Genomic DNA, 25,540 nt, shown 5'->3' on the forward strand with positions numbered 1-25,540 from the left:
TTCACTGGTTTTATACATGTAATTCAAATGATGGGATGCAGTCTGATTGGTTGAATGTTGTTAAGGGGAGGCTACTCTAAGGTCCAGTGTCCAGTCTGAGACTAGATGTTGCATGGGCTAATTTGACATCTCGAAATGGATAGTGCATTAATGATGAAATACCGTATTTGACGTAATAAGCGCCCCGCTCTAATAAGCGTCCACGATGACATTTGCTAAGATATTGGCTGGTGAACAATCCCAATTAGCACCCCTTCCGATTGATCAATGTACACAAAACTTATTTATTCGCGTATAATACGCACTCATGTGTTATATGCACCCTTAATTATGGGCATTTAATTCTGGAAAAATATATCTGTCGTACATAAACATTTCAGGCTGTCAGCATAAACCACGAAATTTATCTTTCAACTGGTTTTTTCCACCAAAATAACATTCTAATAAGAGCCCCTATTTCTAAGTTTGAGAGCGCCTTGGGTGCTTATTACGTCAAATACGGTAAATTTGATCAATATTTATCAGAACAACTTTGTTCTAGTTGTGTTTTCTCCTCAATCTGTTTACTCAGTAAATACTGTAACATGCAAATGAATTTGAAGGCATCAAATATCACCAGCAAATCTGGGAACTTGTAATGTTTACTTTTTAATTACTTTCCATTGTGTTTTACTAATTCTTTTGGTAACAGTTTATTTTGCAAAATAGGATAAAAACGATACTAATACCACAACCAAAAGCTGTTGAAAAAATAAAATAAAATAGGGAATTGATGACATTGATCAATGTTCATAGTATCAACCACTGGGTTGGTTGCCACAGTTACAGCCTAGGCCTCAATACAAAGCTTGGCACAATACTACAAGTGATAAATGCATGCTGAATTTTGTGATATTTTTGCCTTATTTTCTTGTATATTCTGGAATCGTTTCTAGAACCTTGTGGCATTTAATGGACAGATCAGATCTTCAGGTACCTCATGTTTGAAATCGCCAACATAATTGGGGATTGGATGGCTGGTGGGAATTGTTGATACGGGCCGCCATGATATTGCTAGGAAATAGCTAACAATGGTATAAAATGATGTATTAGTCAAGCAAGTAGGGTGTTGGTCTAACGTGAGACACAGACAATTGAACATTGTAGACTGCCTCAGTGGTCTCCGTGGTAGAGCATCCGCCCGGAGAGCGGAAGGTCCGGGGTTCGATCCCCGGCCGCGTCATACCAAAAGACGTTTAAAGATGGTACTTGTTGTTACCCTGTCTGGCGCTCAGCATTAAGGGGCTAAAACAAGGACTGGTCGGCTTGGAGTCAGTATACTGTGTCTGAGTGGGGTATTCATGTTAAACTGTGGCATGGTATCTCAGTGAGCTAGCACTATAAATCGGCATCAGTCCGTACTAGTACAAGCAGCCACACAAACACACACATGTACATGCACATCGCAGATAAGTGCAATAATCTTGGACATGACGTTAAACCCCATTTCACCTCATCTTGAACATTGTAATATGTTGTATTGTCCTGACAACTCCTTCCAGACGAAGGTCCCAGATGGCCCCGAGATGGATGGGTTTAAGAAGTTGCGTGGGGAGTATGACAAGGACTTTGTCTCTGTGCACGGCACAATCACCGGCAGCACCAGCATTGAAATCATCATCATCGACATTGATGACAAGAACATCGAGGAGATGTTTCAGAATGTGGTAGAGAATGTTGAAAGTAAGAACAAACGTTGATTTTCCTGATGGTGATTATACATTAATAATGAACCACCATGAATTAAGCATGTTTTGCACTGTGTTATTGTCAACATAGGGCTTGAAAATCCATTGAATTTGATTTTGGCTTTGAAAACATACAAAACTTAGACCATAATAAATATATCATAAGAGTTTCATTCCTGCTCATCTCACGACCATTCACCTTCCCTCACCTCATTTTTCAATCCCCAAGTAGATGTATCTACAGATGAAGAGAAAATCTCAATGGATATTGCCTTCTTTCCTGACTTGATAAAACATAAAAAAATACAATACCTCCCAGCAACATTTGAATCCAAATCTAAGAATTAACTTTTTGTGACCTTAGGCCTAGAAAAACGAAAATACAAATGTGGTCTTTAAATTTTGCTTGTTGAAGGGCTTGGTGGTCAAAAGTCAATAGTGTAGATGTTGTGTCAAGATGTTTGAAAAAGAAAATTTAGCCTTGAAAAGTACTTAAATCCAAGAATGACGAAACAATTGCTGTTTGCTTTTAGAATTGTTGTCCTAGATTTGCCTTTGACTGCTCCAGTTTCCCTGCATGACCATATGCTACCCCACCCTTCCACCCCACCCCTCAGGTCCGAGTAGTACCTTAAATACCACCGAATATGTGACCAGGGCCCTGTTCCACAAAGCCATCTCAGTGCTATGTTAAGTCTCTATTAAAGTATGGGAGTAATGATCGCCTTACTGCAAAGATCTCTTTGAGGAACGGAGCCCTGGATGATTGTGTAATCTAACCCTACAGAATGAGTTGGTGCTTATGCTATCAGCCAAAGGTTTTCCTGACCAAGTCCTGATTACACACCGAGCCATGAGAAGGGTAGAGCCTAGCTGACTAGCGTTTACCAACAGTGACTAATTATGTGAGTGACTCTCCTACAGGGCAGCTTGCCTACTGTGGCTGGGAGTACTCGGGGATGGACATTGATGAAGAGGAGGAAGACAATGAAGCTGAAGCTAACGAGGAGGAAGAAGAGGCTGAGGAGGAGGTGAGACACACGCGTGTGAGGTTGGTTGGTTGGTTGGTTTGTCGTTTTATGCCACAATCAGCAATATTCCAGCTATATGACGGCAGTCTGTAAATAATCGAGTCTGGACCAGACAATCCCGTGATTGATATCATGAGCATCAATCCACGTAAATGGGTTTGATGACATGCTTCAACCAAGTCAGCGAGTCTGACGTGTGTAAGGAAAGAAGGGAGATGCGGAAGCTGTTTTAGAATTTCTTCCCATAGGTTCTGTATCACAACCTAGATTCTTATTGTTGCATTCAGCAAAGTGATGATGATACTTTTTTAAATGTAATACAAGTTTCTTCTCAAGCAGCAACTTTTGATAAAGTAGTTCAAAATTTGTTTCAATGTGTTCTAAATCCAGATCAACTTATTTTGATGTTTTATTGGAAAGTTACCTTAAATTTTCTAAATGTAAATATGTAAAAGGCTATAAAAATATGTTGTGATTTTGAGCTATGCAATTATTTTGAGAGTATTTTTAGGAAATTAATTTTCGTTTTGTCCCCATCTTTTAACATATTCACCCAAAAATCCCCAGCATAACTAGTTGTAGGATAGTCCGGATGAGTACAAGAAGCCATACACACACATACACATTACCGTAATCTGGAACACAATGTTAAACCCCATTTCACCTCGTCTCACTGACTCCTTACAGAGTACAAGAAGCCATACACACACATACACATTACAGTAATCTGGAACACAATGTTAAACCCCATTTCACCTCGTCTCACTGACTCCTTACAGAGTACAAGAAGCCATACACACACATACACATTACAGTAATCTGGAACACAATGTTAAACCCCATTTCACCTCGTCTCACTGACTCCCTACAGAGTACAAGCAGCCATACACACACATACACATTACAGTAATCTGGAACACAATGTTAAACCCCATTTCACCTCGTCTCCCTGACTCCCTACAGAGTACAAGCAGCCACACACACACATACACATTACAGTAATCTGTAATTTCACCTCGTCTCACTGACTCCCTACAGAGTACAAGGAGCCACACACATACACATTACAGTAATCTGTAATTTCACCTCGTCTCCCTGACTCCCTACAGAGTACAAGCAGCAACACACACACATACACATTACAGTAATCTGTAATTTCACCTCGTCTCCCTGACTCCCTACAGAGTACAAGCAGCCACACACACACATACACATTACAGTAATCTGTAATTTCACCTCGTCTCCCTGACTCCCTACAGAGTACAAGCAGCCACACACACACATACACATTACAGTAATCTGTAATTTCACCTCGTCTCACTGACTCCCTACATTGAATGATCAGGAGGAAGACCCTAATCGTAACAAGAAGAAGCCCCTTGGGGACACGAACCACTTCTGCCCAGTGGCCCTGAAGGACACAGGTGTGCTGTTCCCCGGCAACCCGGAGATAGCTGCCAAGTACAGAGAGCGGGTGTACTACCTCTCCTCCAACGAGGCTAGGGACAACTTCCTCAACAACCCTGAACAGTACCTGCCCAAGAATAAACCACTCGAGGTGAGTAGCTTCTCCATTGTGACGGTGAAGTCAGGGATTTGTCTTGGAACAATTAAATTTTTGTTGTGTTCATTGTAATTCCTGCATTCTGATTAGCTGAATTGGTCACATGTTATTCCATTCTTTTCCCAATGAATGTAAAAGATTAAGCCACGCCCACCTAAGCGGGCTACTTTTATTACAATGGAATGTCGGGGAATCCCAATATTACAGTTGAGGGAATTCCCTTTCTGCTCACGTGTATCGTCATGCACAGGACATTTAGCAAAACTCATGCATATTCATTGTCCAAACTACCCTTTGAGAGGGAAGGCTGAGATGGAATGAAACAGCAAATGTGCAGGCTCGCTACGCATATTCATACAGTTTGCACATCATTTATTTTTTATTCATACCTCAATGGACCGAAAAAGATACACAGTCAATCCTTAAATAAATAAATTGCAAAAGATTCCATCACATTTGATTGGCTAACCAAACAGTTTTAAGTTTGTGTTCAGTTTATGGAAAAACTTATGCCACGCCCACAAATGGAGTACTGTTTTCTGATTGGCTGATAATGGAATGGGTGGGGCTTGTGTTGCATTTTTGTGCTGAACGATGTCTGTATTGTTGTCTTGAGTTGTTTTTGTTCATGATTAAGTAAGTAATCATTATCAGTGTAGTTATTGTTGACACAATTATTTATCTGAATTGACTTCATTGTGTTAGTATTTTCGGAACAGCATTGTCTTGTACACTCCCAGCTCTTAAAATAGGGAGGTCAGGCACGGCGGTCATCTTGTTTTTTAAAAGAAACTAATCAAGTTTCATCACATTTCAGCTTCATTGATAGAAACCTTGTACACCCAGCTATTCACTCATGAAACTAATTTAACATTGAAGTGCACAAGTTTCATTTCCATGAAAGTTTAAGTGACAATGGAGATCTATCTTGAGCCAAACAGCAGACAATCTTGATGTGGCTGAAAGGGTCATGGCAACATAGGTACTGAAGATATGTCCTTCAGGTACCTTTCTGTATTCTGAAATTTATCTAAACAGAATTTGAATGCACAAATGTACCCTACCTTGACAATATATACGTGGCATAAATGGATGCATCCATTCCATAATGCGTGAAGAATCAGGAAGTCTGGACTATTCAAGTCCGTAAAGGAATTTGTGCATCATAGAATAGACACATCCTGGATCCAGTGCTATACATTGCCATATCTGTAGTACCCAATACGACAAGGAATCCTTCAGTCTCAGTATGGCAAGTCATGGTAAGAGTCAAGGGATAGAAACAGATTTCTATAAATAGCCATATCTGTCGTACCCATTACAACAAGGAATCCTTCAGTCTCAGTATGGCAAGTCATGGTAAGAGTCAAGGGATAGAAACTAGGGCTGGGACGAGTCCCATTTTACTACCCGGGTACCAACGCCCCTATTACCCGACCCTACCCGGGCACCCGCTATTGGTGTCAATTGGTGGTACAAAATGTCCGATTGGGAATAGTTTCACAGTAGCCCTGGCAGAATGTATTTAGATACACGTATAAAACGATGTGGTCATGCATACACTGAAGTTGACCGATGTTTTAGCTTTGTTTAAACATATATTAGTCAGAAGGAACGTGTTCATAGTCATGAAGAAATGCGAACATTGGAAACTTAAAATTGTCGTGTAACCATGTATTTATACATGTCATGAAACAAAATATCACGTGACTAACCACGGGTCCGGGTCATCCTGTGGGTACCCGGGTCCTACACAGTACCCACCCGGCCCGAGTACCCGAGTTACCCGTCCCAGCCCTAACAGAAACAGATTTCTATTTCTGCTGTTCAGAAGAAGGAGTTACCATCAACCTTATGGTAAAAGTGGTTGTCCACATGGAAATGTCCTTCATAAATTTTATTAGTCTCAGACTAGTAGACTTATGCTAATTTCAAAGTAAGACTTTAACACGGCAAGCAGCTCAAATTAAACAAGTCATTACATCCATACTAATGGCGACCGACGGGATGGCTCTTTTTCAAGACAGTGAAGGCTCTGTCAGATTGTACAGCATCATATACCTCCTGTGTGAATGTTCCAGGCCCCGCCGGTCCGGCTGTTGATCCTGGGTCCCCGGGGCGCCGGGAAGACCCTCCACGGCCGTCATCTGGCCAAGAAGCTCGGCCTGTTCCACATCTCGTTCAGGGAGAGGCTGCAGGAGCTCATCATTGCCAAGACCAAGAAGAAGATTGGGCCTGAGTTTGAGGAAGACAATGAGGAGGAAGATGAGGAAGAGTGAGTAACTGCTGGCACACAGTTTCCACTTTGGACAATACAGTCACACTTTTATATATCTTCTGGCTTGCAGATTTACAAATTAGCTTTGGTAGGTAAAAATCAAAAGTTTGTGTTGCTCAATATTATATTTTTCTTTTGGGTTGTTTGGTTCAGTTGTTTTAGTGACAACAAAATATTAATTCTTTTGAAAGTGCATGACATTTACTTTTTAAAAGTATATTTTTTGTATTTGCTTTTGCCAGAGGAGCCGTGGGGATTGGGGGGAAGAAAATACATCCCCAGCAACCAATACCTGTCATAGGAGACGACTAAATGGATCAGATAGTCATGCTCACTGACTTAGATCAATGCATGATGTCATATCCCAACTGTGTGTGATGCTCATGTTGTCAGTCACCGGATTGTCTGATCCAGTCTTGATTATTTACAGACTGTTGTTATATAGATGTAATATTGCTGAGCATTAAGCAACGAACAAGTTTTTGTCAGAGAAGGCTTGGTTGTCTTGTTGAAGTGGTTACAGTAGCCAGAGAGAATATACAATTTGGTGAATAATTATTTGAAAAGTTTACAGTTAATTTATGGTTCTAGTTTTGTATTCACTTCCTCCCTGTTAACAGAGAGGAGGAAGAAGAGGAAGATGGTGCTATCCTGGCCCCTGATGGCAGTGTAGTGAAGGATGGGGACGAGGAGCAGCCAGCAGGCAGTGACACCAAGCAGGCCGAGGTGTCGGGGCAGGACAGCAAGGTCACCCAGGGGGATGACGAGGAGGAAGTGGAAGGGGAGGCCGAGCCTGAGCCGGAGCTGACGGAGGAAGAGGAGGCCATCAAGGCTAACCTGGAGGGGGATGAGCCCCTCCCTGCAGAAGTCCTGGACAACATCATCCCCCACTGGTGGCAGAGGGAGCCATTCAAGTGAGTTTCTAGTTACGTTGTTGGTTTCCGAGAACGCCTTTAGTGGATGGAACCTCTGCCTTGAGTGAGGAAGGTTCGGTCCCCTTGACCTGCTGTATCTGTATCACGTTGTACAATAGCAGTTGACATACATAAAACTGTTCTTATGTTGTAAGTTAAGGATGAAACAGGCCTGTGCTTTGGGTGGGCAATTTAAACACAAGGGAGAGGAGAAGTGTTTTATCCAACTTGTGAACCATCTAAATGCAAGATATCGGATCCAGAAAGAATAAAAAGTCACATTGGGGTACCTTGTAGTGAAACAATAGCATTGTCGTCGCATAAAACAAATTCAAGAACAACGGGCGACTGATAGAAATCCGTCACATGTAAGATTGAACACTCTTTCATCACCTATCTGTATCTTAGTGGGAAAACAGTGGTTTACAATACTAAACATGATGCATGTCAGGTCGCAGGTTTGATTCACGTCATGGAACTTTCATGTGAAAACAATTGTGACTTTTAACCAGTCAGTAATCAATATTACATGAATATTAAAGGCAGTCTATACAAGTCAAATGTTAAACCTCCAAGCAGGTCCCACTTGAAATTAGGACCTCTCATAAGGTTGCAAAGAGACAGAAAGATACCTACACTACTATAGGCAAAATTGGCAATAGGTTTATGAAAAGTTCTATGAAAGGCCCTTCATGTGTTGTTGTTGTTGTTATTTCAAAGTAGTCCAAGAGATAGGGTATGTTTATTTACCCCGAAAGGTCCATATGGTTTGAGTACTTGTAACATTTGCATTATGTCTAGGATATTCAAAAACATATTGCTTACAAAATACATCTTGACCATTTTGCCAGTAGGGGGGGCGTTAAAGGCATGACTCAGCACTTTTTCCTGAAGGTGACACTATGTTTTCAGAGGTGATCAGGATATGTATGTGTTACCTATAGTGTCAAATTCTATGTTAAATCAACTCTTGAAAGATGATATTTTATTATGAAAACAAAAAAACTGACAAATTGTATTTAATTTATATATATTTTTTACAGTCAAAATGGCAATTTAAGTTAATTTTTTGTAAACTTCAACTTTTAATTGGATTCATAACCAAACTATTCCCCAAATTCATGAAACTTATATTGATTTTGTTAGAATGTGGCATAGCCAGTATAAAACACTGCAAAGGTTATTAATTTTCTGACAAAAACGTAAACTAGTGCTACTTTTATAATACTCTATAATATTTTAAATACACCAAAGAGAGATAACTCCTCCTTCAAAATCTCTATTGTAGCTATTATTCGTAGTCATTCTCAATTTTTATTAAACTTATCGCATTTTCCTTAATCACATGTGCGCTAAAAAAAATTGCTGAGTCATGCCTTTAATGGCATACTGTCGGGGAAATGGTCAAGATACAATTTGTAGTGAGTGAGTGAGTGAGTTGGGTTTAACGCCGCTTTAAGCAGTATTCCAGTTATATCGCGGCGTGTCAGCTTAATGTGGGAGGAAAGCCCGAAGTGATGCAGGTCTTAGACGTTTACCACTTCGGTGAAACCCACGAGCACGGGTATGGTGCTGACAAACCTAGAAACATAATCTGGGTGAACCGGGATTTGAACCCACAATCATAGGTTTCTGGCGTGCCCAAGGGACGCAACTCTGCACAGAGAATCGCGGCGCCTTAGACGACTGGGCCACCCGTGCCCCCTCAGGCACTATGGAATTACAAGTCAATATACAGATATGACGATGGTACTCACCCCCCACCCCCCACCATGAAGTGTGTCAATAAATATCGGCCAACTCACCTTCTGTGAGCTGAACCATATAATCGCGGCGCCTTCATGATCCACATTTCAAACCTTTTGGACCTCTGAGGTAAATAAATTCCATGCTATCTCTTGGACTAAAGGGGTTACCCTTCTGTTCAGATCTACAGGGTTCATCTTGGAGGGTTTCCCCCGCACAGCTGAGGAGGTGAGGTATCTGACCGAGCTAGGCCTGTTTCCCGATGCAGCCATCATTGTCGGGGTCTCGGACGGTGATGTCATCGGCCGCCTGCTGCCACCCAAACTAGACAAGTGGCGGATCAAGCGAGACAAGAGAATGGTCAAGAAGCAGAAGAAGATGGAGAAGGCTAGGAAGAAGAAGGTGAGATGAAGTGGAAGATTAGGTATTGGTGAGTGAGTGAGTGAGTGGCTGGTTGGATGGGTGTGGGTGAGTGAGTGAGTGAGTGAGTGAGTGAGTGGCTGGTTGGGTGTTGGTGTGGGTGAGTGAGTGAGTTTGTAGATGAGTGAGTGGGGTGGTTAAGTGGGTGAGTGGCTGGTTGGGTGTGTGTGGGTGAGTGAGTGAGTTATTAGATGAGTGAGTGGGTGGTTAAGTGAGTGAGTGAGTGGCTCGTTGGGTGGGTGTGGGTGAGTGAGTGAGTTGGTAGATGAGTGAGTTGGTGGTTAAGTGAGTGAGTGTGTGGCTGGTTGGGTGTGGGTGTGGGTGAGTGAGTGAGTGAGTGTGTGGCTGGTTGGGTGTGGGTGTGGGTGAGTGAGTGAGTTGGTAGATGAGTGAGTGGGTGGTTAAGTGAGTGAGTGAGTGACTGGTTGGGTGTGGGTGGGTGAGTGAGTGAGTTGGTAGATGAGTGAGTTGCTGGTTAAGTGAGTGGGTGACTTGATGTGTGGGTTGGGTGAGCGAGTGGATTGGTGAGTGAGTGAGTTAGTAGGTGAGCCGGTGGGTGGTTTTGTGGGTGGATGGTGGTTGTGTGAATGAGTGAGAGAGTGGGTTAGTGGGTGGGCAGGTTGCACGAGTGGGTGAGTGAGTAGGTAGGTGGGTGGGTGGTTGTGTGAGTGAGTGAGTGGGTTAGTGGGTGGGCGGGTTGCGTGAGTGATTGAGTGAGTTGGTAGGTGGGTGGGTGGTTGTACGAGTGAGTTTGGGTGAGTGGGTTATTTTGGTACAGTCCCCTGAACCAAATAATAAGTTAATCCAAACCATTTTCTTTACGTGTGACTGTTTGGCTTTCAGGAGCTTGCAATCCAGAAGAGGAGAGACGAACTCCTGAAGGACCAGAAGGAGAGGAGGGAGGAGAGACAGGTGGGTGTGAGAGACACTATTTATGTCTGTTTAGAACGACATTCAATCGCCACATGGACACATCATCCCATGTATTCATCTTAATCACAGGGCGGTCGGGTAGCCTAGTGGTTAAAGTGTTCGCTTGTCATGCGAAAGACATGGGTACAATGTGTGAAGCCCATTTCTGGTGTCCCCCACCATGATATTGCTGGAATATTGCTAAAAGCGGCGTAAAACCATACTCACTCACTCATCTTAATCACAGTTTGTATGTGACTTTGATTATTCAGACGTAGATATGGAATACTGAAAATGTAACTTTTCATATATCACCCTTTCACATGTTTAGATAGGGACTTAAGAGTGTGGTACTTGGGACACAAATAAATTTGTATTTGTTATGAAGATTCAACCTTTTAACCAAAATAATGTATGTAAAATATTGCCTTTATATGAAAAAATTTTCCAATGGTTTGATTTCAGCATTCAGGGGTGAGCAGTGAGAGTGAAAAAAATAGATGGTATTGGGGATTGGGGGGTGAAGGGTGTGTAGAGCTGTTATATGTTGCGGTCATTGGATTGCGTGAGTGAGTGAGTGAGTTGGGTTTTACGCTGCTTTTAGCAATATTACAGCAATATCTCAGCAGGGGAAACTAGAAATAGACATCATATGATACCCATTTGAGATGTCAGGAATGATTGGTGCCAAATTCTTTTCAATGATGTTCTGTATTTCAAGGAAATTTGTCAAGTGACAATATCAGTTTATTGTCAATATGATAAGGAATATATTTCATCTCCAGTTTGGAGCACATCATTGCCACATCATAGAAGCTGTGACATGAAATATGTGCTCTTATACCACTAGGGTGTGTTATGTTCATTGTTTCGGCGGGTCGTTATTCTTTGTAACGATTGCACACAGTGACAATCTGATTCAGACGAAGGGTGCAAGCCTTGTTTCTTGGATTTGCATAGTCACATAAAGTGCTTCAGCTTCATGGCCTTGAAGATCCGGGGTAGAATAGGTCTTCAGCAACCCATGCTTGCCGTAAAAGGCAATTTTGCTTGTCGTAAGAGGCGACATAATGGGATCGGGTGGTCAGGCTCGCTGACTTGGTTGATGCTTGTCATCGATCCGAATTGCGTGGATCGATGCTCATGATGTCATTCACTGGATTGTCTGGTCCAGACTCGATTATTTACAGACTGCTGTCATACAGCTGGAATATTGCTGAGTGCGGCGTAAAACAACAATCAAAACAAAACAAAAATACAAAGGCAACGAAAGGTCTCGCTCGCAAGAACATGCAGATACAGAAATATTCACGCACGCCCAATTACTCAACTTTCAACTGCGGTGTCATATTCCAGTCACCCCTGACCCTAGGGAATATCAATCCTGGAATAGGACAGACCTCTTGAACATCATAAGTATGGACGTAAAGAAGAGATGTTTCCAATTTGTACCACTTAATGACAAAAATAACAATCAGTCAAGTGTTACCACAGTGTCTTTATTCTTATCACGATATGCTGCATGTGATTTCCAAACTTTACACGCTCACCCTTCACAAGTCAAATGGTGCATCTCGAGTCAGGGATATATGACGTCACATGTGACGTTCATGACTGTTGGTTCACACAACATAACAGTATGTTCGTTGGTGCATCGAACCAATCTAAGATCTCTTGAATATGAGTAATTCTTCATATGTTAACCAACATCGGGGTATTCACCTTTCTTCTGTCGGTGAGTATATATGGATTGAATTTGAAATGTTGAGCATGGATATTATCAATGTGGGATGATTCATTCTTTGATGTTCTACCAGGCCCAGAGAGCAGCTGAGAGAGAGGAGGAAGAGGATGATGAGGAGGAAATAGAAGAAGAAGAGGAAGAGGAAGAAGACATTGAAGCAATGCTAGCTGAGGAATTTGAGGTGAAACATATTTTACCCATAATATTTTTATTGTACTGTTGATAAACATTACTGTATTCGACGTAATAAGCGCCTAGGGCGCTCTCAAAATTAGAAATAGGGGGCTCCTATTAGAATATAATTTTGGTGAGAGAAAAAATAACAGAGTTTAAAGATCGTAAATTTTGTGGTTTATGCTGACAGCCTGGAAAGATACAAAAGAAAATTCTGTGTGTATTATACACGACAAATATAGCTTTCCAGAATTTAATTGCCCATAATTAAGGGTGCATGTAACACACAAGTGAGTAGTATACAGGAATAATAAGTCATGTGTACATTAATCAATCGGAAGGGGTGCTAATTGGGATTGTTCATGATCAATAGCCAATATATTAGCAAACATTTGCAGTCACCTGTTGTGACACTCAAGACTTGTGCTCACCCTTGCATGTAGTGACATGGAGTCTACAGGAATGTCTGGGTACCTGCAATGCTTTAGGGACTGACTGTTTGGCATTCTGTGGGGGTGGGCCCTGGGATCATTTGTTCCAGAAAATACTGGAGAAAAAATACTTTTTCCTCAGGTTTTTATTCCCCACCCCCCCAAATAATTGTTTGTTGGACAATTGTTGATCACATCCTTGAATTGTGTGTCTTGAAGCAATGACGGAAAAACTGGTTCCCAACAAAATTCTGTGTGCCCTTCCATCTTCAACACTTCTTGTCCCTCTTTCTATGTACATCATGTTAACCTGTCAAGTCGGGGTCAGGCAAACCAGTGGCTGATGGCATGAGAGACAGATCTTGTCAGCCAGTACAGAAGGACTCTTTGAATGATGATAGTCTAACATGAGTGAGGCGTTTGAGGTTAATGATTGGTGGTGTTGATGCAGGAGGAGGAAGAAGAGGAAGAGGAGGAGGAAGAGCTGGAGGAGGATGCTGTGGACAGGATCAGGAACAATCTGAATGAGATGTACGACAACGACACCAACAGGCTAGAGCAAGTTCAGGTAGGGCAACACAGGATAAACCTTAGATTTATTAGCTCACCTGACTGAAAGTCACTGTCATGTTTTGGCACAATTTTGATGTAGCTCACAGAATTCATATCCAAGTTTAAATGTGGCCACCATTTCCTCATAATTTAGATGAGCTACAGAGCCTTGTTTCTCTATATATTTCACCAGCCTGCAGGGTGATCTGCTAAAGCGTTACCATCTTCCTCATGTTAAAAGTGTTAGATTGTGCCTCTAAGTTAATCTAAAAAAAATAAGTCTTGGTTCTCAGGCACCACCCGCATCATCATAAAGCCGCACGGTTTTGGTTTTTTTCCATTTTCAAAAAAATATAAAAATCCCAATACTTAAACACAATGCACAAAATAAATTGAAAATGGAATCAAAAACGAAACGTGCAATGAACTGTGGGCAGTGCCTGAGAACCAAGACTGTTATTTTTATAGCCTTAGAAGTAATTCTCATAATTTGACATTCATCACAAAGGGGAAACATTACCATTTGGATTTGATTATTATAGAAACCCTGTGTGCTTAGAATTATTATACATTTAGTTGAAACTGGTACTCACATAATTTTTCTTACACTGTTTTTCTTGGAATTTAAATTATATTATAGTATGGCAATTGAGTATACCTGGGAATATTTTGACTTTGGGGGGAAATTTTGGTTTGTCCCTTTGAGATAACAAGAGGTAATGTTTGTAACACAATCTAATTGTTTCGTCATACAGCATCTCCAGTGAGATCTAGGACAATCTGTTCCCTACATACTCAGGAAAAAGGAGTTTATCCTTTCAAGAGCATTAACGTATATGTCTGCATATTTATCACCAATTTGCTTCAATTCAACATCAAACATTGCCGCCACTATTGTATGTTAATCCAACTGAATTAAATAAACTATGAACACATTGAATGACCATCACTTACTCACAGGCTTCTCCAGTTTATTAAACTAACTGTTAAAATTAACTGTTGACTTTGCTCTTCTCCTCAGGACACCCTGGAGGAGGTGCTAGTTCCTCGCCTGGACGTCGATGGTGGCCGCAAACCCCACATCGTCCGCTACATCCTCACCAAGAAGATCAAGCCTTTCGTTCAGTTCCGCCACAGCCTGTTTGAGAGAATCTACCCTGTCAGTGAGAAGCTTGCCAAAAAGATGCTGCAGATAGGCTACAAGCAGCCCAGTCGCTTCGGCAGGTGGTGTCCGGTGCAGGTACGTGGCTCAGTGTGGTATACACCACAATCTTAATCAACCTGTGTGTGATCGTTAGTCTCTCTCCTCCCAATCTCATTCATCTTCCCGAGGCAAGGGAGTTAAATGACTTTAAAAGTCCAGTTTCCACCCTTGCCGAACTAGGCTGGAATTCCTGGGCCCGATCGTAGCGCCACCAGTGGCTATTATGAGTTATGTTCCTTCTATGCCTCTCCTTGGGACCAATCAGATTCCACCTCTCGTATCACTTGCATTTGATTCAAACAAAACAGTTGTGCCCAGTCAAGACGATCTGATCGATAATCAAGATCTATATTGTGACAAAACGGGTCTTACATAGCGAAGTGCATCAAATCATGTGATCATGTGAAAAGATTTAGAAAATATCTGTTGACAACGAGCTAGCGGTGCACATGCTTTGCAAATCCTGCAGTCGACCGAAATCTGCATGACACTTTACAAATCGGATTTTGATTTCGTTGCACGATTTTGATTGGACTATGCATATACTTGTTAGTCCAGCCAAAATGTAACTCGATAATACCAGGCTAGTTCGGCAAGGGTGGAAAATGGACTTTTATAGTCAGTTAACTCACTTGCCTCGGGAAGATGAATCTCATTAAAATCAGATCTTAGTTCTAGCTGCTGCTAAACAAAGATCTGAGGACATCCCATTAGGGGTCACATCAGAACGACCTTTCATCCGACCAATCAAGGCGTCGCTTACCAGATCATGAAAGTGACAGTCGGAATGTGATTTCTGATAATGCAACCTCGAAAACTTTAACACGGGATATTCCGAATGATAGTTACAGGTTTAAAGCCTGAATCCATACTATCTAGACCATATATTTGCCATTCCAGAATGTTCTTTCGTCAGGTTTCAAATTTTTAATCGAGAATTTGTCAAAATATGTTTCGAAGCGTAGTCGCCAATTTGAATTTAGTTTAGTGCCATAAAGCACGAGAAAACTGCCTTCTGATTGGCTAATGTCTACTTCTTGTCAGTCCTTCCATTGGTCGGTCAAAATTAGCGCAAGGTCGGTCTGACGTGACCCGTAATGGGATTGTTTAGCGATAGCTGAGAACTAAGATCTGATTTTAATGAGACTGCTCTCCTCCATCCAACAAGCCTAAACAAAACAAACACACACATGTACATCCTTGCAGTTCCAGGAGGCAAACTGATGAAGCATAAGCAGACTGTAGCCAGACTACATTCTTGTCCCTTGGGAAGTGTGTGTCTTGAAGCTGCGAATGAAAAATATTCTGCCTCTCCCAGCCCCTACACGACACATGCACACAGCACACAGCACACAGACACACACACAGAGAGAAACTTGCACACAGCACACAGCACACAGACACACACACAGAGAGAAACTTGCACACAGCACACAGACACACACAGAGAGAAACTTGCACACAGGACACAGCACACAGACACACACAGAGAGAAACTTGCACACAGCACACAGCACACAGACACACACAGAGAGAGAAACTTGCACACAGCACACAGACACAGAGAGAGAGAGAAACTTGCACACAGCACACAGACAGACACACACACACAGAGAAACTTGCACACAGAACACAGAGAGGCACACACACAGACAGACACACACACACATATGGACACACATATGGACACACACACATGGACACACACACATATGGACACACACACATGGACACGCACACACATATGGACACACATATGGACACACACACATATGGACACACACACATGGACACACACACATATGGGCATACACACACATGGACACACACACATGGACACACACATATGGACACACACACATGGACACACACACATGGACACACACACACATATGGACACACACACACACATATGGACACACACACAAGGACACACACACATATGGACACACACACAAGGACACACACACACACAATTCATGTCCCTAAACCTTTTAAGTTTGAGTTCTGTGTCTCTATGACATCAAATGATGTGTATATCTTTACTCACTGTATGGTGTCCATCCTCCAGCTCCAAAGCGGGGAGTGCATCCAGACAATGAGCGGCCCCGGCTACCAGACTTACCCCTGCCTCTACCGCCAACACATCTACTTCCTGTCCAGCCCACAGGCCCGGGAAGAATTCATGCATGACCCCATGACCTTCCTCAAACAAGTGTCGCCCAAACCGGTTGTGCCAGTTCGAATTGCCATCGTCGGACCACCCAAGTCAGGGAAAACTACGTGTAAGTCCGACAAAGATCTTTCATGCTTTGAGTTGGGTTTGCAAGAACACCTTTTAACTCACTAGAAAGGTTTGCTTGTTTGTTTGTTTTTGCTTTGATTTACACTGCACTCAGCATTATTACAGTGGTACCTTGATCTGTAAATAATATAGTCTGGACCAGACAATCCAGTGATTCACATCATGAACGTCGACCTAAGCAATTGGTATATGATGCAGCATTAGAAATTGGCACTAGTCCTATATTCCTTGCCAAATTGCCCAATGGTAAAGGTATCATAAGGACTAGTAGAAATTTGCCCTTTTTAAGGGTTTTGCTATATGTTATCATTATAAGGACTAGTGGCCGAAAACTGTTAGTTTCTAACCCTGTGATGACATGTATCAACCAATTCAGTGAGCCTGTCCACCTGATACCGTAAGACGCCTCTGAATCAGCTGAAGACCAATTCTAACCCTTCACAGGGGCCACTAGAACTGCCAATGTGAAGAAATGAGTGAAACCTTTATGAAAACAAAAGACTTTGTGTTTACGTGATTTAAGACAAGCATGTTTTGTTCATGTTTTTCGCACAATCCATCATGATGATGATGATGATGATGATGATGATGTGTTCTCTGTGCAGTGGCCTCAAGGTTTGCGGAGGAGTATGGCCTGATGCGGTTGTCCATCGGTGAGGCCATGAGACTTGTACTGCACAACCAGCCTCACTCGGAACTCGCACGGGAGATGAACTCGCACCTCTTCCGTGGCCTCACCATCCCCGATGAGCTTGCAGTACAAGCGCTGGAGATCTGCATGATGGATATGAAATGTCAGACCAGAGGGTAGGCAGTAGCTTCAGAAACATGTTTTATTACAATTGTTCTATTGTAAAAACTGAATAAAGTATTTTTGAATAAAGATAAAGATTCAGTCAACCTCAGTGTATGCATAACCATCCGTCATATTGTTCAGCTAAATACAATTCCCTATCGGACATTTTGTACCCATCTCTTGAGACCTACAGAGGTACCTGGGTAGGGTTGGGTAATGAGTGGTTGTGTACCTGGGGAGTAAATATGGACTCGTCCCAGCCCAAGTCACTTGGGCATGCCAGAAAGCTTTGATTGTTGGTTTGAATCCCGGTTCAGCCCGATTATGTTTCTAGATTTGTCAGCACCATAACCATGTTGGTGGGTTTCCCTAAAGTGGTAAACGTCTGAGACCTGCATCATTTCAGGCTTTCCTCCCACATTAAGCTGACACGCCGTGATGGAACTGGAATACTGTTCAAAGCAGTGTTAAACCCAACTCACTCACTCACTAAGATAATCCCTTAAGGTCTAATGTTTATATGGGAAGATGAGGTGATGGGATTTATCACTGCTCTAGTACTTTAAGCTGGTCAGGCATTGACAGTGTGATGAATTCTTCCAGGTTTGTGTTAGACGGCTTCCCAGTGTCGCGGCACCAGATTGACCTGATGACGGAGAGGAGCCTGATTCCTGTGCGGGTTGTGGAACTGAAGCTGAAGAGCAAGGATGTGCTGATCCGCGGAACCAAGGACAGACTCTCAAGTTCACGGTATGTCTGCATCACATGGTCCCAGAACATTGTTCAAACTCCTGCCACTGACTGTTTCATAATTCCAATCTTAAAACTTGACATAAGCTACAGCAATGTCCGTCCCTCCCTCCTTTCTTCACTCACTCACTCACTCACTCACTCACTCACTCACTCACTCACTCACTCTGCCCCTACACGACGGCTCCCTGAGCCTGTCAGAGTGACTGCATGGCATACCCTCCCTCTGTCCCCCCTTCCTTCCTTCACTCACTGTATTCCAGGACTCTGCCCTTACACAACAGCTCCTTGAGCCTGTCAGAGTGACTGCATGGCATACCTTCCTTCCTCACTCACTCACTCACTCACTCTGTTCCAGGACTCTGCCCCTACACAACAGCTCCTTGAGCCTGTCAGAGTGACTGCATGGCATACCTTCCTTCCTTCACTCACTCACTCACTCACTCACTCACTCACTGTGTTCCAGGACTCTGCCCCTACACGACAGCTCCTTGAGCCTGTCAGAGTGACTGCATGGCATACCTTCCTTCCTTCCTTCACTCACTCACTCACTCACTCACTTACTCACTCACTCACTGTGTTCCAGGACTCTGCCCCTACACAACAGCTCCTTGAGCCTGTCAGAGTGACTGCATGGCATACCTTCCTTCATTCCTTCCTTCTCTCACTCACTCACTCACTCACTCACTCACTGTGTTCCAGGACTCTGCCCCTACACGACAGCTCCCAGATCCTGACGGTGCGACTGCACGGCTACCGCGATTCCATCCAGGAAGTAAAGGACTGGTACAGCAAGGAGCACATGAACTACATGGAGGTGAATGGGGACAGCTCCAAGTGGGCGGTGTGGCAAAACATGCTGGACATTGCCAAGGACAGCGTCAAGCAGATTCAGAGCTACCTACAGAGGATCTCTGATGGTCAGTATTTCAGTTGTGTTGACTATGGAGTGCCATTATTTTCATTCCAACATCACAGTTATCTTGTTAAAATGTCATTATTCATCTTCTGCAGGAACTGTGAAAACAACATTTAATCAGATATCTAGATTGACCTCCCTTGTATTGAACAAACATATTTCAATGATGAATGAAACTAAAACATTTTCCATAATAGTTTCTGGGCAATAACATACCCCTTTTGTGCCCCTGTTTTCTGTGAAGAAAAATCTGTAATATACACAAGATAATATGGACTGTCATGTTAATGTTCAGTCACAGTAGGGCTATTATAAGGATCACTTACAGATTGGTCAGGGGGCACTTACTGGAGCAGGGTGCTTAATGTGGTGAATACGGTATGTGATGACGGCCAGGTCACCTCCCTTACTCCTCAAGATGATGAGTTTCTCATATTGAATGTTGCTTCCCTTACTCTGCAAGATGATGAGTTTCTCATATTGAATGTTACTTCCCTTACTCCTCAAGATGATGAGTTTCTCATATTGAATGTTTCTTCCCTTACTCCTCAAGATGATGAGTTTCTCATAGTTAATGTTGCTTCCCTTACTCTGCAAGATGATGAGTTTCTCATATTGAATGTTGCTTCTCCTGCAAGATGATGAGTTTCTCATATGGAATGTTGCTTCCCTTACTCCTCAAGATGATGAGTTTCTCATATTGAATGTTGCTTCCCTTACTCCTCAAGATGATGAGTTTCTCATATTGATGATGAGTTTCTCATAGTTAATGTTGCTTCCCTTACTCTGCAAGATGATGAGTTTCTCATATTGAATGTTGCTTCTCCTGCAAGATGATGAGTTTCTCATATGGAATGTTGCTTCCCTTACTCCTCAAGATGATGAGTTTCTCATATTGAATGTTGCTTCCTTTACTATGTTAGAGACCGCCTCTGTGGTCTAGTGGTAGAGCATCCGCCCGGAGAGCGGAAGGTCCGGGGTTTGATCCCCGACCGCGTCATACCAAAAGACGTTAAAAGATGGTACTTGTTGTTACCCTGTCTGGCGCTCGGCATTAAGGGGCTATAACAAGGACTGGTCGGCTCGGAGTCAGTATACTGTGTCTGAGTGGAGTATTCATGTTAAACTGCGGAATGGTATCTCAGTGAGCTAGCACTATAAATCAGCATCATTCCGGACTAGTACAAGCAGCCACACAAACACACACGTACATGCACGTCGCTATATAAGTGCAATAATCTTGGACGCGACGTTAAACCCCATTTCACCTCACCTACTATGTTAGATGATGAGTTTCTCATATTGAATGTTGCTTGCCTTACTCTGCAAGATGATGAGTTTCTCATAGTGAATGTTTGTTGTTCAGGTCAAGCAGCGTCTATTGCTGACATGTGCATCACGCCCAAGGAGTTCCTGCAGCGGGTGGGAGACTTCGAGCAGTACTGTCCCGTCAGCCTGGCACTCAGAGGGGAGCTGGTTGACTGCTCCACTGACCCAACACTCAAATGTGCTGCAGAGTTCAGAGGTAGGCTTTCTGATTTACAGGGGTAGCCACTGGTTGGTATGTTCACTGATCTCTAGGCTACACGAGTTTGATCTTTACGTAGATAACATGTGTAAATCAGGGAATGTTTCATCTAAAGACATGAAGGTCGAACAGCATTAGCATTATCTGGGAATATGATTCTATTGTATTTTAATGAATACCTTGAGCCATTCCTGTCTGTGTTAAAAACTTTTGAATCTACTGGCTCATTCAAATGTCAAGGGAGGGTCGTGAACAAAATGTACAAGGACATGGGGAGGGTCATCCGAAAATATGACAAGCATTGGGGAGGGTCATTATTTTCAGTATATTAGTGCATCAAAAACCTCAAACACCCACCCTCATCTGTAATAAATGACTGGTCCCTAAGTAAGCATGACTGAATGAATGTTTGTGGTGGGACAAAACTACATGGTCTGACCAGTACTTTGACCTCAGGTCACTACTACAAGATGGCGTCGAAGGTGGAGCTGGACCAGTTCCTGGAGGAGCCGGAAAGATATGTCCCCCCTCTGGCCCCCAGCAAGCTGCCCCCACCAGAGATGCTGCCCAAACGGAGGAAACCAGAGGAGGTGCAGGCCATCCGAGACATCGAGCTGCAGGGCTACTGCCCCGTCACCTTCCTGGACGGCAAGCTCAGGTCAGTTGTTTGTTTTGTTTGTTTGTTTGTTGTTTAACGCCGCACTCAGCAGTATTCCAGGTATGTGACAGCAGTCTATAAATAATCAAGTCTGGAACAGACAATCTAGTGATTGACATCATGAGCATCGATCCACGCAATTGGGATCAATGACATGCATCAACCAAGTCAGCGAGCCTGACCACCAGATCCCGTTAGTCGCCTCTTACGACAAGCATAGTCGCCTTTTACAGCAAGCATGGGTTGCTGAAGACCTGTTCTACCCCGGATCTTCAAGGGACAAAGAAAAGAAGTGTATAGTCTGGCCCTGAACCATATTATTTTCGCTTCTGCCCAGCCGTTACTGTAATGATATAGCAAGTTTAGATTTTTCACTGAATCTCCAATCTCACTTGGGCTCCTTTTCAATTTAAATGGAGCCTGACCACCCGACCTATCCACCTGACCGCTCCTAGATTCATTTTGTTACATTAAGTTTATTCTTTGTCCATCAGGGATGACCCATAATTTGAGGCGTGTTTATTTGTGAAGGCACATGTATACTACTCAAAAGAAGTTAAGAATCTTCAGATTCTTTCGTGTTACTGTAGTTAATCTGTCATGGCATAAATATAGCAGAACGAAAGAATCGGGTGGTCATTAATTTTTTTGAGTATTATATGTTAAAATTATTATTGTGACATTGTAACTTGTAAGTCATTTGTAGGAACATGTGGCAGTTTGTAAGAGGCAATTTCATGGATCTGGTGGTCAGACTGAGTGACTTGGTTGATAGCCATAAATGGATTGTCTGGTCAAGACTTGATTATTTACAGTCTTCGTCATATAGCTTGAAGTTGCTGAGTGTGGTGTTGAACAACAACCAACCAACCAATTTAATGGAAAGAACCAATTTTTGTAGCTACCTGTTTGCATTACACAGGGATTCAGGGTTAGAATAAGTCCCGACTCCCAAGCAACCGATGCTGGTCATAAGAGGCGACTTAGTGGATTGGTTGGTCAGGCATGGAGATATGATTGATCTCCAGTCAGGAATGTTGCTCATAATATCGGTCATTGGTTTGCCTGATCCAGACTAGATTATTGAAAAAGGTGTGCCATCACATTACTGGAATATTGCTGAGTCTGACATTAAACAAAAAACAAGCATACATTACGTTACATCATGTCACAAGCACTGACAGTGTTTAAGGGGACTAATCCTTAACAATATGGGATGTTTCCCAGAAAATCAGACACATTATAACACCATAATGGTTTAGTCAGTGCAATAATTTGAATGAGATCTTTATTTGTAGGTTGTGAATTTCAACATTAACTATATAGTTTATTGTCTTTTATTGTATGTAAACCATTATGGTTAAGATTTCTAAGTTGTTTTGTTTGCTGCAGATACGAGTCTATCGTGCCGGGCAGCTCCGACCTGATCGTGGAATACAGGAAAAAGTTTTACTACTTTGAGTCAGAGAAGAAACTCCTGAAGTTCATGAAGTAAGTGCTGATACCAGCAGAAAATTTAACTACCGTTTTCGACGTAATAAGCGCCCAGGGCACTCTCAAAATTAGAAATAGGGGGCTCTTATTAGAATATTATTTTAGTGAAAAAAAACAGAGTTGAAAGAAAAGTTTCGTGGTTTATGCTGACAGCCTGAAATGTTTATGTACGGCAGATGTATTTTCCAGAATTTAATTGCCCCTAACTAATGGTGCATATAACACAGGAGTGCGTTTTATACGCGAATGAATAAGTCTTGTTTACATTGATCAATCGGAAGGGGTGCTAATTGGGATTGTTCACGTGCCAATATATTAGCAAATATCGCCGTGGGCGCTTATTAGAGCAGGGCGCTTATTACGTCGAATACGGTAAACACAATATTATATAAATCTGTTTCCATGTGGATCTTGGTCATTAAGCCAGATTTATCAATTTGAAGTTTGATGACGTGTAATATATACTATAGGGCTTTAACAATTTTAGTGGGTTTTTTTTCAATTTTAAAATTTTAAGGTTAGCATTTTATTAAAAATATACTTATTAATGAAAAATTTAATGTACTTGACTTCTCTCTGATCTGCCCCAGACTGCCTGAGGTGTACTGGAATCTGAAGCTCCCCCACAAGCTCCCCCCCCAGAAGGAGTCCCTCCCTGTGACGGGGCTTCCCATGCTGGGGTTCATGGAGCAGACCGTGTCCACTGCTGTCATCAAAGCTCTGACTGCAGCCGGGAACTTCAAGCCAAAATACCCCTTCATCAACACATCCCGCTCATCCTTGTTGTATGTGGCCTATCATTTGAAAGGTGAGTTGGTGTCGCGTATTTGCTTCATGTATACTCAGTGTCATTTTATAGGGGCGGTCGGGTAGTCTAGTGGTTAAAGCATTCGCTCATCACGCCGAAGACCCGGGTTCGAATCCCCACATGGGTACAATGTGTGAAGCCCATTTCTGGTGTCCCCCGCCAGGATATTGCTGGAATATTGCTAAAAGCGGCGTAAAACCAAACTCACTCACTCACTCATTTTACAGGCGGATCCAGAGTGGGGTCCAGGGGTCCAGGGGGTCCGGACTCCGCCTTTTGAAAACCAAATGTATGTTGTAGGCAGTAAAATTATCTGTGAGAGGATTTTGATATTTTGATCCCCTCCCTTTTAAAAATGTTGGATCTGCCCTTGATTTTTGAGGGGTCACACAGAAAATAAGCGATGAAAGTATTAACAAAACATCTCATATTCAACTTCTAAGAGTGCCGTTCTGTTGCATCTGGAATGAACCATTTTATATCCACATTGACTGTTACTTGCCATGTATTACATGTGCATGGGCTAAACCAGTGGTTGCGTTCAAGCGTGTTTTCGGAAGCTTTTTCCATCAATTTCAATCTTGCATTTTTCTCTATTTTTAATAGACGTTTTTCATTTTTTTAAGTTTCAGAAAAGTAACTAATAAGTGTGACATAGCAGCATTAGAAATTGGCACTAGTCCTCTAGTCCTTGCCAAACTGCCCAGTAGTTACGGTATCATTAGTTTACCATTTTTAAGGGTTTTACTGTATGTTATCATTATAAGGACTAGTCGACTAAAAATGTTAGTTTTTACTGCTGCATAGGTTTCTTCAACTGTTAATTACATTGTCAACATACACAGGTGCTGACTGTATATAATATTTTTAAGATAGTATTGGTATTATCCCATTTTCGCCTTCTTAAAATCAATTTGAATTTGCTTGGCTAAACTCTTTTTAAGAGAGAAACAATTAACATGATACAGAACATCCAGATCACATGTAGGTCCTTAGACGGCCATCGCAGGTTTTAAACTTTGATCCAACTTTCTGTACTTTTGATCTGCTTGATCTTGTCAGATGGGAGTTGTGTCCCTTTGATATTTATTGGCGTGAACCCTCTGGACAGTGTCTCTATGGTTTTACTGTTTTGACAAATATTTCACACATTTAAACGGGTGAGCACCAGGATTAGGCTTCACATAGTGTTCCCAAGTTGGGAATGGCATGCCTAACCACTATGCAAGCCAATGAGACACATTTTAGGCAGAAGCAAAGCAGAGTTGAGGTCCTTCTACACAAACTAAAGCTAGCATTTAATAAAGTCTTTGATAGGCATTTAGAAGTTGGAAGAACATGAACACATGACACTTTTTATGGATAGCATCTTCTATTTTTCTTTGTCACCACGCTACTTCTTGCTCGGGGCGGTCGTGTAGCCTAGTGGTTTAAGTGTTTGCTTGTCACGCTGAGGACCTGGGTTCGATTCCTGACATGGGTACATTGTGTGAAGCCCATTTCTGGTGTCCCCCGCCGTGATATTGCTGGAATATTGCCAAAAGTGGCATAAAACCAAACTCACTCACTCACTCACTTCTTGCTC

At 42.4% G+C, this 25,540-nt stretch overlaps 1 protein-coding gene across 5 annotated transcripts in view; it reads left to right on the plus strand.

Moving 5' to 3' along the window:
• The window catches only part of LOC139473951 (adenylate kinase 9-like), a 61,991-nt gene that overhangs the window by 34,891 nt on the left and 1,560 nt on the right, over positions 1–25,540 (plus strand). For all 5 annotated transcript variants that reach the window (XM_071256793.1, XM_071256792.1, XM_071256794.1 and 2 more), the window contains 18 exons: positions 1,542–1,722; positions 2,652–2,758; positions 4,104–4,316; positions 6,404–6,597; positions 7,221–7,514; positions 9,443–9,662; positions 10,524–10,592; positions 12,410–12,517; positions 13,393–13,509; positions 14,515–14,733; positions 16,769–16,982; positions 17,608–17,809; positions 18,402–18,548; positions 19,251–19,468; positions 20,834–20,992; positions 21,452–21,653; positions 23,046–23,144; positions 23,738–23,955. In XM_071256793.1, the coding sequence (XP_071112894.1) occupies positions 1,542–1,722; positions 2,652–2,758; positions 4,104–4,316; positions 6,404–6,597; positions 7,221–7,514; positions 9,443–9,662; positions 10,524–10,592; positions 12,410–12,517; positions 13,393–13,509; positions 14,515–14,733; positions 16,769–16,982; positions 17,608–17,809; positions 18,402–18,548; positions 19,251–19,468; positions 20,834–20,992; positions 21,452–21,653; positions 23,046–23,144; positions 23,738–23,955 (3,181 nt within the window). The remainder of the gene's footprint in view (positions 1–1,541; positions 1,723–2,651; positions 2,759–4,103; positions 4,317–6,403; positions 6,598–7,220; positions 7,515–9,442; positions 9,663–10,523; positions 10,593–12,409; positions 12,518–13,392; positions 13,510–14,514; positions 14,734–16,768; positions 16,983–17,607; positions 17,810–18,401; positions 18,549–19,250; positions 19,469–20,833; positions 20,993–21,451; positions 21,654–23,045; positions 23,145–23,737; positions 23,956–25,540) is intronic.

This window comes from Haliotis cracherodii, unplaced genomic scaffold, assembly GCF_022045235.1.
Source record: "Haliotis cracherodii isolate W230 unplaced genomic scaffold, xgHalCrac1.p SCAF_3, whole genome shotgun sequence".
NCBI lineage: Eukaryota > Metazoa > Mollusca > Gastropoda > Lepetellida > Haliotidae > Haliotis > Haliotis cracherodii.